This window comes from Rhinopithecus roxellana, chromosome 4, assembly GCF_007565055.1.
Source record: "Rhinopithecus roxellana isolate Shanxi Qingling chromosome 4, ASM756505v1, whole genome shotgun sequence".
In the NCBI taxonomy this organism is placed as follows: Eukaryota; Metazoa; Chordata; class Mammalia; order Primates; family Cercopithecidae; genus Rhinopithecus; species Rhinopithecus roxellana.
Window position 1 is genome coordinate 177619545 of NC_044552.1, and position 14571 is coordinate 177634115.

General features: G+C 42.3%; 1 protein-coding gene across 1 annotated transcript in view; it reads right to left on the bottom strand.

Annotated features, from left to right (window-relative positions):
* Nucleotides 1-1376: 1376 nt before the first annotated feature.
* Nucleotides 1377-14571, bottom strand: part of PLEKHG1 (pleckstrin homology and RhoGEF domain containing G1) — a 157520-nt gene continuing 144325 nt past the window's right edge. The window contains 2 exon segments of the mRNA XM_030928737.1: nucleotides 1377-3212; nucleotides 10833-12456. Coding sequence (XP_030784597.1) covers nucleotides 2149-3212; nucleotides 10833-12456 — 2688 coding nt within the window. The 3' untranslated portion in view covers nucleotides 1377-2148.

The following is a 14571-nucleotide window of genomic DNA, read 5'->3' on the forward strand; positions in this document are numbered from 1 at the left end:
TGGTCTCAAGAAACAAACAAAACAAACAAACAAACAAAAAAACTTTCTTGTGGTACTTATTTTTGATTGCTTCATCTTGAAAACTCATATCATGTTCAAATAAAGACAATAAAGAAGGAATGTTTCCAGACCATGCTATTCAATGTGGACTTTCCTTTATAAGCTGTAAGAAGAATATTTTGGAGAAGCAAGAAACTTGGGTTATTTTTTGTTATTTAAAAAGAAAATCAAATGCCTTAGGTACCTATTTGTAAGATAAAAATGCTCATATTTTATGTTTTACAGTTAAGAAAAAGAGGCATAGGACTTACAAAGAGAAAGAATTATGTCACTTACTCAATATTACTGCTTACCTTTAAATGAAGAGCCCAGGCCCCTTTCCCTACATATATTATTGTATCTTTTAAAATAGAAACTAAGAGCATGGTCGAGAGGCTGTAGAATGTACACCTGATTAAAATGAGAATACAAAGGCCACCGCTTGAGAAAGCATTCTTGCTGCATTAACTGCAGTCTTCAATAAAATCGAATATGTTTATAAAGTTACAATTTATCTGCCTTCATTTTTCTTTTTAGCTTCTTTGATTTTGCTTTTTATTCAAAATGTCTTATTTTTGTTTTTTTGTTGCCTAAGGAGTTAGATTAGTATACAGTGTCACAATGAAATGTCACAAATGGTCAGAACATAAAAGGTGTTAGTCAGCACCTAGTAACCAAAGATGTCATTCTTTTATATACCTGAAAACAATGAAAAAAGGCTCCCATGTTATGTGTGGTTTAGGAAATAGATTCTTGCCCCATTCCTGCAGCCAATGACTCCTCAGGGCCAGGATCAAGGAGGTCATTTGGCAGAATTCCAAACTCAGGAGGGTGCATGTGCAAAGCTGCTCTGGAAAGGGTAAGTTTAAAGTGCTTTGTCTGATTTTAGCTCATACTTAACTTTGTATTGATTAGAAACAGGCACACAATATGGTCTGGTGGGATTTCAGTTTTGTTTTTTCTCTTTCAACTGTCTGTTATTTGAAGAGGCAATCAAATGGTTCCCAGAAGTCATCCCATCTTTTTTTTTTTTTTTTTTTTTTTGAGATGGAGTCTCGTTGTGTCGCCAGACTGGAATGTAATGGCATCATCTTGGCTCATGGCAACCTCCACCTCTCGGGTTCAAGGGATTCCCCTGCCTCAGCCTCCCGAGTAGCTGGGACTACAGGCAGGTGCCACCATGCTCGGCTATTTTTTTTTTTTGTATTTTTAGTAGAGACGGGGTTTCACCATGTTGGCCAGGATGGTCTTGATCTCTTGATCTCGTGATCTGTCCCCCTCGCCCTCCCAAATACTGGGATTACAGGCGTGAGCCACCGCGCCCAGCTCATCTATTCTAATAGTTAAGTCGGTCTGCATTTTATTGACCTTGGTTTTCTCTAAGTCATTAAGGAAATCATTCATTTCACCCCAGAAATTATATATAAACATGATGAGCAGCTCATTCTCTAGGCCTTGTCCAGGAATAGTGGTAAGGGGTTTTGCATACAGAAAATGGGTCCTGCTACATTTTGATTTTCAACGGTCACACAATTTCTGCATCAAAATGAAACAAATGAATACCAGCACAAAAACCCTAAAATGGGCACCTCAGACTACACACCAATTACAGATCTCTGGCTTACGTTATCCTAAGGTCTTGCCACAAATATAACCAAAATGTGAGATATAAGCATAATTCTTTCAACAGCTTTCGTTGCCTTTTAAAACGTGACAAAGTCTCCTTGCTGCCTTTTAAGTCACAGGATAAAACTACCTGGGTCTTCTGGATAATAGGAAAGGATTATTGCATTCTTAAGGTGTGGGCACTATTGTCAGGTTATGGCCATCGTGTTAAAAGTCTAAAAAATTTCAAGTAAGATTGACTTACATGAAACATGAAGACACTCAGCATGAGAAAATATACTGTTGATGCCAACATGTGCTACAGTACAATCCTGGCTGCATCATCAGCCATTTCAAAAAGTTGTGCTGTAAAAGAAAGTATATTTTACACCTCTGGTTCTTACAAAATTGTTTTAATCTGGTACACATAAAACACCTCATCAGTATCTGTAATGTTTTATGAGCAAAATAAGAAGTCGATTCAGGCAGTTATTATGAAGAACGTTAAGCAAAGCTGCTTGAACTAAGACACTGAAATTTTTCCCTTAGAGACTGGACAATATTTTGTTGATTGGGAGATGGCCCCCTCCAAAGATAGTCGTTCAGTTTGTCAGAATCATTATATGGTGTCAGATATGGTGAAAGCTCAGGTTTGCTGTTAACTGGCTTTTTTGGAGTGCGCGGACTATTCAAGGAATGCAATGTGTTGCCGCTGCAGACATTATCAGAAAAGTCAGCATCCACAAACTTTGAGTCAGATTTCCTTCTACGATTGTGAGATGGCTCCAACTCTGACTCATCTTCTTCTGACTTGATTTCCACATAGTCATCTTCATCTCCATCAGTCTCTTTGAAATTGGAAAAATAGTTCTGTGTTGCAATTTGGGCATTTAAGGGTAAATTTCTATTGACCACCACAACTTTCTGTGAGTCTTGGAGTGTGAGATCTGAGAGTTTTTCAGTGTCCTGTTGACACGAGTCAGCAATATCTGGCAGTAAGTCCTGGTGACTCTCACACTTTGAACTTCTGTGTAAAGACAGCAGCTGCTGCTTTCCCATGTCACTAGGATAGTTGATGGAGTCCATGGATTTGTTTATCAAGACAGAGGAAGATGACTGGGACCTGTGATAAGGCTGAGATTTCGTGCTGATCCCTTTCCGACCTAAGGAGTTGTAAAGATGGTCCTGACACCAGTTCTCTTTGTTGGGCTGACTTACTACCACGCTGCATCTCTGCACAGAGCCCGGCAGAGGGTCGGAGGTTTGAAGAGAAGGCACAGAGCAAGCTGCGGACAATTGCCTGGGAGTACTTTTTGTACTGATCTCAAACGTGGGATATCTTGACCTCAAGTCTTGCTCTGGTGGGAGGCAGAAATCTGCTAACTCTCCATTACTATAGGTTGAATGCAGAAGCCAATCTTCACTACCATGGTGGACCTGGGAAGGTGACGCAGACCTCAGGAGGGAGGATTCTTGAGGGCTGGCCCAGGCATCCTTCTGAATTTTCAAGGGAGACTCTCTGAATACAATCTGGTCATACAACTGGGAATACTCAGCAATCCTGGCACCTGGAAGGCAAATATTGAAACAGTAAATACACACAGGATGATTCCTATATGTGAAGATTAAAAATAAGAGAATAATATTCTAACCAACATATTTTAAAATTTTGACAGTAGACAAGACTGAGTGATGTTTAAGGATGAGTAATCATTGAACTCTAAGCAACACACACACACACAAATCCATGGTTTAATATAAATAAAAATGCCACCTAAAAGTTCATTTAATTTCATCTAATTCTCCATTATTCTGTTTCAACAGTAGGTCTGCAAGTGTCCACTATATAGAATGAAAGTTTCTAGTGTTCTTTATATGCATAAAACAGTGTCAGTGCTGAAAACATGTATCATAAAAATAAGAAAGTCAGCACTTCAGCCTGGTCAATGAAAAATCATTCAAGCAGTGTTTAAAGGCAGCATCGCAGGGCTGGGTGTGGTGGCTCACGCCTATAATTCTAGCATTTTGGGAGGCCACACCAGGTGGATCACTTGAGGTCAGGAGTTCAACATCAGCCTGGCCAACATGGTGACACCCCATCTCTACTAAAAATACAAAAATTTAGCCAGGCATGGTGGTGTGCACCTGTAGTCCCAGATAATTGGGAGGCTGAGGCAAGAGAATCGCTTGAACCTGGGAGGCGGAGGTTGCAGTGAGCTGATATCGTGCCACTGCATTCTTGCCTGGGTGACAGAGCGAGACTCCATCTCAAAAAAAAAAAAAAAAAAAAAAAAGCAGCATGACCACAATCCACAATGCAATAGCTACCCCCAGCTTCTGATCATTCTTCTTTGCTCTCAGACAACTGCTCCTAGAGGAGTTGGCTCCTGGCTGTTCCTGCACTTTTTGCTTCGAGACAGCCCTCCACCGCCATTGTCTGGGGAACCAATGTCTACTAAGGAAAGTTCTCCCCTCAAGTGCTTCAAAACCACATGTATTGACTAACTCACATCTCATTTCACATCCCCAAGAAGCAGAGCACTAAAGCCTAGGCCGCCAAAACATTAAGAAGGAACCGTCTGTGCATGTACTCAATAATCTAATGCCCTCTACTATTGGTTCAAGAATAGGACCTAACAGTTACTTCCACAAAAGCTTTTGCCACATAAAATTAAGCCACAAGTCCATTCTCCCCTTTGCCCTGATTCTGAGTACAGATATTTCTAAATATTAATACACTAACCATGCTATGGGTAGGAGATTCTCTTTGGTTAGAAATAATTTAAGATGGGAGCCCAGAGATGTCAATTTCAAGATCTGCCACCCTCCCCAATCCAGGTACCTGCACAACCACCCTAGAGTCAAAAAACTCTAATGCAGGGGTGTCCAATCTTTTGGCTTCCCCAGGAGACACTGGAGGAAGAACTGTCTTGGGACACACATAAAATACACTAACAGTAGTGATAGCTGATGAGCTTTTTAAAAATCGCAAAAACAAAACAAAACAAAAAACCCTTAATGTTTTAAGAAAGTTTACAAATTTGTGTTGGGCCACATTCAAAGCTGTCCTGGGCTGCATGCAGCCTGTGGGCCATGGGTTGGACAAGCTTCCTCTAACGCATCCTGTGTCTTGCTCAGACCACATTGACACAATCTCTGTGAAGGAAATGTATCCTGTATATGACAACCAGCAGTTAATACTGTTTTCTTCTTCTTCTTTAAGCTATTTACATTTTTAATGATGTGTTATCAGTAAACTATTTCTCGAACTTAAACTATTAATAAATACTCATTTAGGTGAGTTTTGCCATTTCTTTTGAGTCTGTCTTCTATGAGGAGAGAAAACAACCTGTTATTGTTTGACCTTTAATTGTAATCCCAATCCCTCACCCCTATTCCCTGTGATCAAGGTAAATAGTCTAACTTCTCATTTCACACCTATACTCAGATCCTTTGAGTTTTCAACTCCAAATTCCTTGGAAGAACAGAGATTATTAGTGTTGAAATTTCTAGTTATAAAAATTTGAGAAATGATTCCTTAAAGGGCGCAGTAAAGACTCTTAATACTAACTAGGGTTTAGCAACATCTTAAGAGAAAGAGTGTAAAAGTCTCCACAGACACCAGTGTGCCCATGGTAGCCATCCTGAAACCTATAATATTTCATTAACTATGAAACCCAATCAAAAGCAGCTGGGCCTTTAATATAGTCATTAGTTAGCAGACCTGCCTGAAAGGTAGATGTCTGCTCAAGTCATTCTCACATATGGTATAGCCCTGAGCCTGATCCCACAGCTGTATCAGGAAGGCTTTGAACTTCTACAAGGTTCCAAGAAGACAACAATTTTGGAAAATGTAGCAGAACTTTAAAAATTCAAACAAACTCTTCCAGTATCAAAATTTAACCATCAAGTCTTGTAAGAACAATCAGATCTTGACTTTAGCCCAGATAATCTGAAATCACATATCATCTAAAATATCCACAGTATTTCCCAGGCCTTTGTCTTCCTTATTATACGCTCCTTGACCTTTGCTTAATCAAGTCCTACCCATCTCTCAAGATTCTCCATAAGCCCTATCCTTCTCCTTACTTGAATCATTTTCTGATTTCTCTTCTCTGAAGTCCTATATAGTGTGTACCTAGCTGTTGCCTGTGTGCACACACACACACATGCAGACACACACAATTTGTATTCCTGTGTTGCTAATTATTTTATGTAGGTTACTTTATTTTCATTTTATGCTTTTTTTTTGAGACGAAGTCTCACTCTATTGCCCAGGCTGGGGTGCAGTGGCACAATCTCGGCTCACTGCAACCTCCATCTCCCAGGTTCAAGTAATTCTCCTGCCTCAGCCTCCCTAGTAGCTGAGACTATAGGCGTGTACCACCATGCCCGGCTAATTTTTGTATTTATAGTAGAGGCAGGGTTTCGCCATGTTAGCCAAGCTGGTCTGGAACTCCTGGCCTCAAGTGATCCATCGGCCTTGGCCTCCCAAATTGCTGGGATTACAGGTGTGAGTCATTGCACCTGGCTATTTTATGTAAGTTACTTTATTAGTCCCTGAGCTTTTCTTTTCTTTTTTGAGACAGGGTCTTATTCTGTGAGCCAGGCTGGAGTAGAGTGGTATTATCATAACTCACTGCAACCTTAAACTCCTGGGCTCAAATAATCCTCTTGCCTCAGCTTCCTGAGTACCTGGGACTATAGGCATGAGCCACTGTGCCTGGAAACTTTAAATTTTTAAAGTTTTTGTAGAGATAGAGTCTTGCTATGTTATCCAGGCTGGTTACAAACTCCTGAGCTCAAGCGATCCTCCTGCTTTGGCCTCCCAAAAGTGCTAGGATTACATGTGTGAGCCACCTCGCCTGGCCTCTGAGCTTTTGGTCTGGGAGAACAATGCTGTACATTTCGTTCAACTCCCTATATAGCACCTAGCATAGTTCTAGACAGAAACTGGTCTCAATAACTAATTCATTACTCAGATATTTTTTTCACTCCCTCCTTTATTTTACTTATTGTTCTGACTTCTCTTATTATCTCTTATTTTACTTATTGTTTGATTTACTTATTGTTCTGATTTTTTTGAGACAGAGTCTTGCTCTGTTGCCCAGGCTGGAATGCAGTGGCGCAATCTCAGCTCTCTGCAACTTCTGCTTCCTGGGTTCAGGCGATTCTGCTGCTTCAGCCTCCAGAGTAGCTGGGATTACAAGTGCCCAGCACCACACCTGGCTAATTCTTTGTATTTTTAGTAGAGATGTGGTTTTACCATGTTGACCGGGCTGGTCATGAACTCCTGACCTCAAGTGATCTGCCCACCTCAGCCTCCCAAAGTGCTGGGATTATAGGTGTGAGCCACTGCGCCCAGCCTCCTCCTTTTATTTTAAGCCTAGTTTTAAAAATGGATGCACTTTCCAGGTCATAGCAGAAAAAGGGGAAGCAAGAAGACAGCTAAAATGCTTCCCATGGATAACTCATAATGGGAACAGTTTATCTTTGGATGATAGAGTTGACCATTTATCAATTTTGAATAAAAGGTATCTCACTAGTAGGCAATACAGGTGTGAGTCACTGCACCTGCTGATCTAAGGGGGTTTTTTGTTTGTTTCCACTTGACCTTCTAAGAGAGTCTACAGCTTGTGTGACATCTATGTGAACAAGAAACAAGCTTCCAGAGCTCCAGCTGTAATTAAACAGATTCTATTAGCCAGATGTATAGGGAACAGTGAGTCTGAGATGACACCTCTGGCCTAAAAAGCTTCGTATTAGCTGAGTTGAGGCTCCCCCATATCCTTAGTTCTAGTATTAACAGCTTGTATGGAACATATACGTTATGATTACATGACAATCGCAAGAATGTCTACGGTTTACTGCCTTTTTTGAGATTTGAAAGTTGGAGTTCTTATGATCTCAGACAAAAATTTAGAATAATCTTTGCCAAGGGAAATATCAAACAACATTTTAATCCTCCAGAGAGAGGATTAAAATTAATGTTTCTGATGTTGCTCGAGATGCAGACAAAAGCATAAAATTGTGCCTTCCCTACTCTACACAAGGAAGAAAATTTCTCAAGCCTGTATGGAGTTTTCTCCCATGTGAAACATCACCAAAAAACCCAGAAACCCAAAGGCCTCCTTGCTGTCAAAGACCATCAGGAGGGAGGTCTGGTGGAACAAGATGACCAGCATGCTATGACAGGCTCTAAGATGTGGGAGCAACTGGACCTGGTTGGGTGATTTATAGGCAGAAATCTGACCCGGGGCCTGGAGACCCCGGCTAGAGAGTTCAATAAAGATGCTCGAGAGTTTCAGCAGGTGAATAAGGTGCTCCTCCTTCCGCACAGCACCGAGAGCAAGCTCCTGGCAAAGCGGCAAGGCCCACACGGAGAAGTCTGGAGAATCGGTCCATTCGATTACGACGTCCTGTGCCCAGATAAACAAGAAAGAGAAAAGGAGTCATCATGTCAACTGATGGAAAGCCTAGTGGGCACAGGAAGTGGTCTCGATCACCCAGCTGGAAGAGGTGTGGATATAACTCGTCAGGTCCTAGGGACGTGCCCCTGCCAGATGGCGGGGAAGACAGCACTCTCAGAAGATGACTCTGGAGAGATTTCCTCCTCTTTGCTGGGGAGAATGTCGACAGGAGCCCACCATGTCAAGAAAGGACCCAGATGCAAAGCTGAGAAAAGATCCTGAGGCATCCCAAGACACACCAGCAGGCAAAACAAAAAGGAGAGCCAACCAGAAGTGAAAAGAAAACCCCAATGTGAAATCATTTAATACTTAAAAGGTGGGTAAAAAAGAAGACTATTTAGGGTTAGGTATAGGCCCTAATGATTTGGTATCAAAGGACATGCTTCTATCAAGATTGGAGCTTTGTATTTTAACAGATGGTCCATATTCAAAACAACCTGCCCCAGAGAATTACTACTTTCTCAATGACAGTCTGTGGGCATAAGCCATCATCATAAAAAACTCTAGCATTATATTTTCTCTTATTCTGAGGAGCCCCAACCCAGACTTAGTCAGTGCTTGCAATTGCCAGTATACAACTGTTTCTAAGGCCATATATATTCCCCTACCCCACCAAAATTGTCCTCCTGCAGCTGGAACTTTTCCTTGTAACAGCAAACCAGCTTAGCAAACGCTAGCATCAGAATAGGGACTTGAATTACTCATAGCGCATCACGGCAAGGAGAAAAATACATGCATTCTGGTCTCACATGCATACAAAACCTTCATTTGATTAAAAAGAACTCAGAGTCTGCGAAATCCTTCAGGCATCAATTCCAGGACTTCATTTCCCTATCTGTTAAGAAATTGTACTGAAGATTTAAACTTTAGACAATTCTTAAATACTCTCAAAATTAAAAAAAAAAAAAAGTTCCCTACAGATTCTTGTTACGTAACTTGTGGATTCATTTATGATTTGGATATCCCTTTCCTATACTTTAGTTTCCATGGATGTCAATAAGTCAATCCCAAAGACAGCATTTAATAGTTAGCGGCATCAACCTGCCCCAACGTGCTAATGAAGCTGATGATCAATGCTTGTCCTGACACTAAGCCATCACCCAGCTTTCACTTCTAATTACAGAATAGACTCCTCTCATTTGATGCCAAGGTGGTCCTTTGTTAGAAAATCTGGGGCAGGATTTCTTAAAATATGATGTAAAGGGCATACTATTTGAAATGCATATTCCTGAGCCTGTAGTCAGAAATCTCTCTGCATCTGGAGGTAAAAGCTCCTCAGGCAAGAGCCACTACTCTTGGACTTTTCTTCCCATGACAATCAGGGGCTTTATTCACACATAGGCTCTTCCCCAGAGATCAGTGTTAAATTTTGGCCTTCAAAAAAGCCTAACCATGAGCATCTCATTCCCATAGTCCTCATCCTACAATATCACACTGAAGATTCTGGTTTAGTTGTGCTCCACAAAGGAGTCTAACTAAAACATTAAACTCAGAAGCATATATGAAAATACTAAATGAGATAGTGTTGAATGCATTACAGCAGCTATTTTAACAAATCGAGTACTAGGCCAGGTGTGGTGGCTCACGCCTGTACTCCTAGCACTTTGGGAGGCCAAGGTGGGAGGGTCACTTGAGCCCAGGAGTTTGAGAGCAACCTGGGCAATATGATAAAATCCCATCTCCACAAAAAAACTACAAAAAAAACTAGCAGGGCATGGTGGTGCACGCCTGTAGTCCCAGCTACTAGAGAGGCTGAGGTGGGAGGATCACCTGAGCCCAGGAGGCAGAGGCTGCAGTAAGCCATGTTCATGCTACTGCACTCCTGCCTGGGTGACAGAGCCAGACCCTATCTCAAAAAAAAAAAAAAAAACTGAGTAGTAATGGAAATATGTGAGAAAACAACTGATTTATAGCGTGAGCAACTAAGGAAAGTATAATGGCTGGCATGGTGGCTCACGCCTGTAATCCCAGCACTTTGGGAGGCTGAGGCAAGAGGGCTGTTTGAACCCAGGAGTTGAGATCAGCCTGGGCAACATGGTGAAACCCTTTCTCTACAAAAAATTTAAAAAGTAGCTGGGCGTGGTGGTTAGTGCCTCTGGACCCCATTCCTCAGGAGGCTGAGGTGGGAGGATTGCTTGAGTCTGGGGAGGCTGAGGCCGCAGTGAGCTGTGATTATGTCATTGTACTCCAGTCTGGGTGACAGTGAGATCCTGTCTCAAAAAAAAAAAAAAAAAAGTATGCAAAAAAAAAAAAAAAAAAACCCTCTTTTTGTTAGCACGAGTTGGCATTTTTGTCGAGATCCTGAAGCAAGAAACAATGTTATTCTATATGCTTCCAAACCTTAGAAGATTACACACACCCCTCCTCCTCCTAAGAAATTACTGATGTACTGGAAAAATTGGAGATATCAGAGTTAAGTTAAAACTGATTGCTTTTTTCATACTTTAGATTACCTTAGAGAAAACTCTTCCTTAAAATATTATCTCTGTAGTTACGATGTTACATGCACACCGCCACCCACTGAGGCCAAATCATGCTACAGTGTGCGTAATTCATAGGGGGTGATGTGGGAAAGGCCAGGATGGCTTTGTTTGTGGTCTTTGAGATGACAAAGCGTGTCAGTGTTCTCACAGGTGTGTCCTTTTAAAGGACATCTGAAATCTGAAAACCGCTCTCCCCTCTTACTTTGGAGAAGGAAGAAGGGCAGGGTGCACATACCAATGGCGGGCCCTCCTTGCTTCTTCTCTTCCAAGATGGCAGCCAGGTCTTTGTGCACGGATTTCTGATGCTGACTGGCCGGCGGCTGCTCCAACTCCGGACTTCTCACTTTTAAAAGTTGATTTGCCTTCTTAATCTTCTGACTGTACTGCCGAGCCATCATAAACACCCTGCTTTTTGTCTTATCTGTGGCCTCCATCCCCAGGTCAGGGTTTTCTGGGTCTGTTTGAGACAGGCCACTGTTGGCCAGGTCATAGGGATTGTCCATGAGGGGCAATTCACTGGCCAGAGAAAGCCGGTTAAGGCTCATAAAAGAGCCTTCTTTAGAAATCAGGTCTTCCTCAAAGGGGCAGTTGGCATGGCTGGCTCTGCCGACCCTGTTCTTCACAGGCGTGAGGAGAGCCTGGCTCTCGGGCAGGGATAGTGTGGACACAGAGCGCCCTGCCTCCCGGCTCAGCTCAGGGGTGCTCTCTGCGTACAGCCTGTCTGGCACATCATCCTTGCTCACAGGAAATGCTGCCAGGAGACGGTCTCTGGCCTTGTCTTCGTTTTTCTTGATGTAATTTTCCAGGTCATTCCAGATTTCATCTACTTCTTCGGACAGTTTATCAGATACAGGCTTATCAGGCATAGACAAGTTACAGCTGGGAGAGTCGTACAGCAAACTCAGATAATCATGATCGGGGATGGCCTGATGGTAAGGGGCTTCGTCCTCACTGAACTGGAGGCTGTCTTGGGAAACAAACGGCCTCAGGCTGTCACAGCACACAAAGTCAGTCTCCAGTCCCAAAAAGGTGCTCCGCTTTGCACGCTTTAGGCTGCTGCACTTAAAACCCAGTGACGGAGGATCTGGGAGCCCTATGGTGTCATAGATGTTCTCCTCAACCGCTTGGAGTTCATGCGTGCTTTGGCTGGATGCCTCCCCACCTGAGAGAGCGCCATCTTTTTGTGCGTAAAGAGAGCCCTGACTGTGGCCAGCTTGCCTCTTTGTGAAGGCTAACTCTGGGGTGCTCTTGGGGCGAACGGAGTCCCTGGCTGATTTAGAGGGAGTGGATTCAGCTTCTTCCCGCTTAGCAACCATTAGTTTTAAGTCCTCATAACTGATGTTATCATAGACATGGTCGATGTCATCAATAGTCAACTCGATGGATGACCCAAAGGGAGCCATTTCCTCCTGCCCTCCTGTTTTGGGGCCGTTCTGCAGTTCCCTAGTTCTGTCACTAGTTCCTATTTCAGGAGGGCACGTGTTGCTCTCCCCAGCACTGCTGGCCCGCCTGACAATCCTGTGACCAGAGCTGGAGGTCTCTGTGGACTCCATCTGTCCCATGTGCCAGCTGCAAGGGCGACTAGAAGTGCTGTCTTCACATAGTCGGGTAGAGTTCAGATCTGAGGAGGAAAAGGACGGCACGAACATCTGATAATCATCTTCGTCATCCTCGTTCTCCTGCGGGGACCGCCGGCTGGGAAACAAGGCTTGCCTGATCTGGTGATCAGTCCAGATGTTTCTGAGGGCTCCACCCGTTCGAAGCACGCTGATCATGGCAGAACTGCTAGGCTGACTGTTTCTCTGGGCAGGAGATGGCCTTGCTGAAGTCAGCTGGGGAGATCCTTCCTCTCTAGAAACCTGAGGAAGATGGAAACATATCAACTAAATCACAGCACCATGGAGAAGACACATAACTCAGGAATTTCTCCTGTGTTTACACACTGCCTCCCCCACTAGGCTTTAACATTCTTTTATTTCTTTTTCTGAGATGGGGTCTTGCTGTGTTACCCAGGCTGATCTCAAACTCCTGGACTCAAGCAATCCTCCCACCTCAGCCTCCGAAGTAGCTGGCACTACAGGTGTGAGCCACTGCACCTGGCTGAGTGTTTAATTGACTTGAAAAGCACTTCAGATATTTTCAAAAAGGGAAGGACAGGAATTAATATATACTTAGGAACTAGGCTGGGCAATGTGCAGACATTCTCCAAACTTAATATTCGCAATCGTTTTATGAATTAGATATGATTGTACCAATCTCACAGTAAGGAAATCTAGGTTCCTGAAGCTTCAGTAACTTGCTCTAGTCAGTAGTAAGGCTGGTGCTAGAACCCAGGTCTAACCCCAAACCCCTTGCCCCAAAGCACGATATAAGCTAAATACAGAAAACTCTTAGATTCTTCAAATAAGTCTGGTGTACACTTGGCAAATATTCATTGCATAAATTAATATATATAGAAGTGAAGGGCCATGCTATCTTCTGGTTTCTATTTGAGACTTTCTAAGACGCTGTAGAGCCAGTGCTTGTCTCCTAGGGGTTTTAGCGTGGTTTCTGGTATACCAAAAGCCCCTACTGCTGACCTGACCGCACACTCCAAGGATTTCTCTTAAATCTGCAGACCCACCAGGAACATGGCCAACACTACCTTGGTTTATAGATTCTAGGCAAAGAGTTTTTATTGTAGGAATGTAAATTAATCCTCTGTTGAGTTAACGATATTTTTACTTATTTCAAAATACATTTAATTAACATTTAGTTGCCTATAAGGAAGTAAAATAGGAACGATATTAATAATTTTTTAATTTTTATTTTTTTCTTTGAGACAGAATCTCACTCTGTCGCCTAGGCTGGAGTGCAGCCTGGGTCACTTGGTGTGATCTTGGCTCACTGCAACCTCTGCCTCCTGGTGTTCAAGCAATTCTCGTGCTTCAGCCTCCGGAGTAGCTGAGATTATAGATGCCTACCACCATGGTTGGCTAATTTTTGTATTTTTAGTAGAGACAGGGTTTTGCTGTGTTGGCCAGGCTGGTCTTAGACGAAGTCCTGGCCTCAAGAGATCTGCCCACCTTCGCCTCTCAAAGTGCTAGGATTATAGGCATGAGCCACTGCACCCGGTCAAATTAGTGATTTCTAATCAAAGAAAACAATGAGGTCTTTTATAACTTGGAATCTTTCTGGATGGAGCTCGGTGGTGCAGACAGGAGCAGATACCCTCTAATCCTATTCTGCAGATAGAAGGATTAACTTCAAAGGCTTGAAAGGGTTAAGATCTAATTAGTACCAGGGACATATATTCTAATAAAACACTATAGTAACCTACTGGAAATGTCAAATAAGCAAGAACTTTTCATCACATGCCAATGAAAATGGGATATATGTTAATTGGAATATCTATTAGGGAGGGAAGAGAGTAGAGAGACAATAATAAAATTTCATCCTAAATGTTATTTTTCTATTAAAACTTAAGCAATTCAATTAGTCATTTATTTCTTTTCACACATACATACACACACAATATTTATACCTAATATTTGTTCATATATATGTTTTTCACATTATTTAATATATCTTCCTCTTCACCGTACACAGACTGCACTGGTGTAATGTTATAAAAATACAGGTACTCAGTAACTACTTTTTATAAAGTAAAACAAGGTTAATATTAACAAATTATGACAAAACACTTTTAAAGTGTAACAAAATTATTTCGTGTTTCTCAGCCAAAAGTGATCCTTCCTAAGATCGTCCATCCCAGAAAATTCTCATAAGTTTTAGAAAATTAGGAGACCTGAATTGTTAATATTGAAGTTATCTTTTTAAGGTAATTACACTTGAAATGAAAATAGCAGTTTTGGCCGGGCACAGTGGCTCACGCCTGTAATCCCAGCACTTTGGGAGGCTGAGGAGGGTAGATCACCTGAGGTCGGGAGTTTAAGACCAGCCTGACCAACACGGAGAAATCCATCTGTACTATA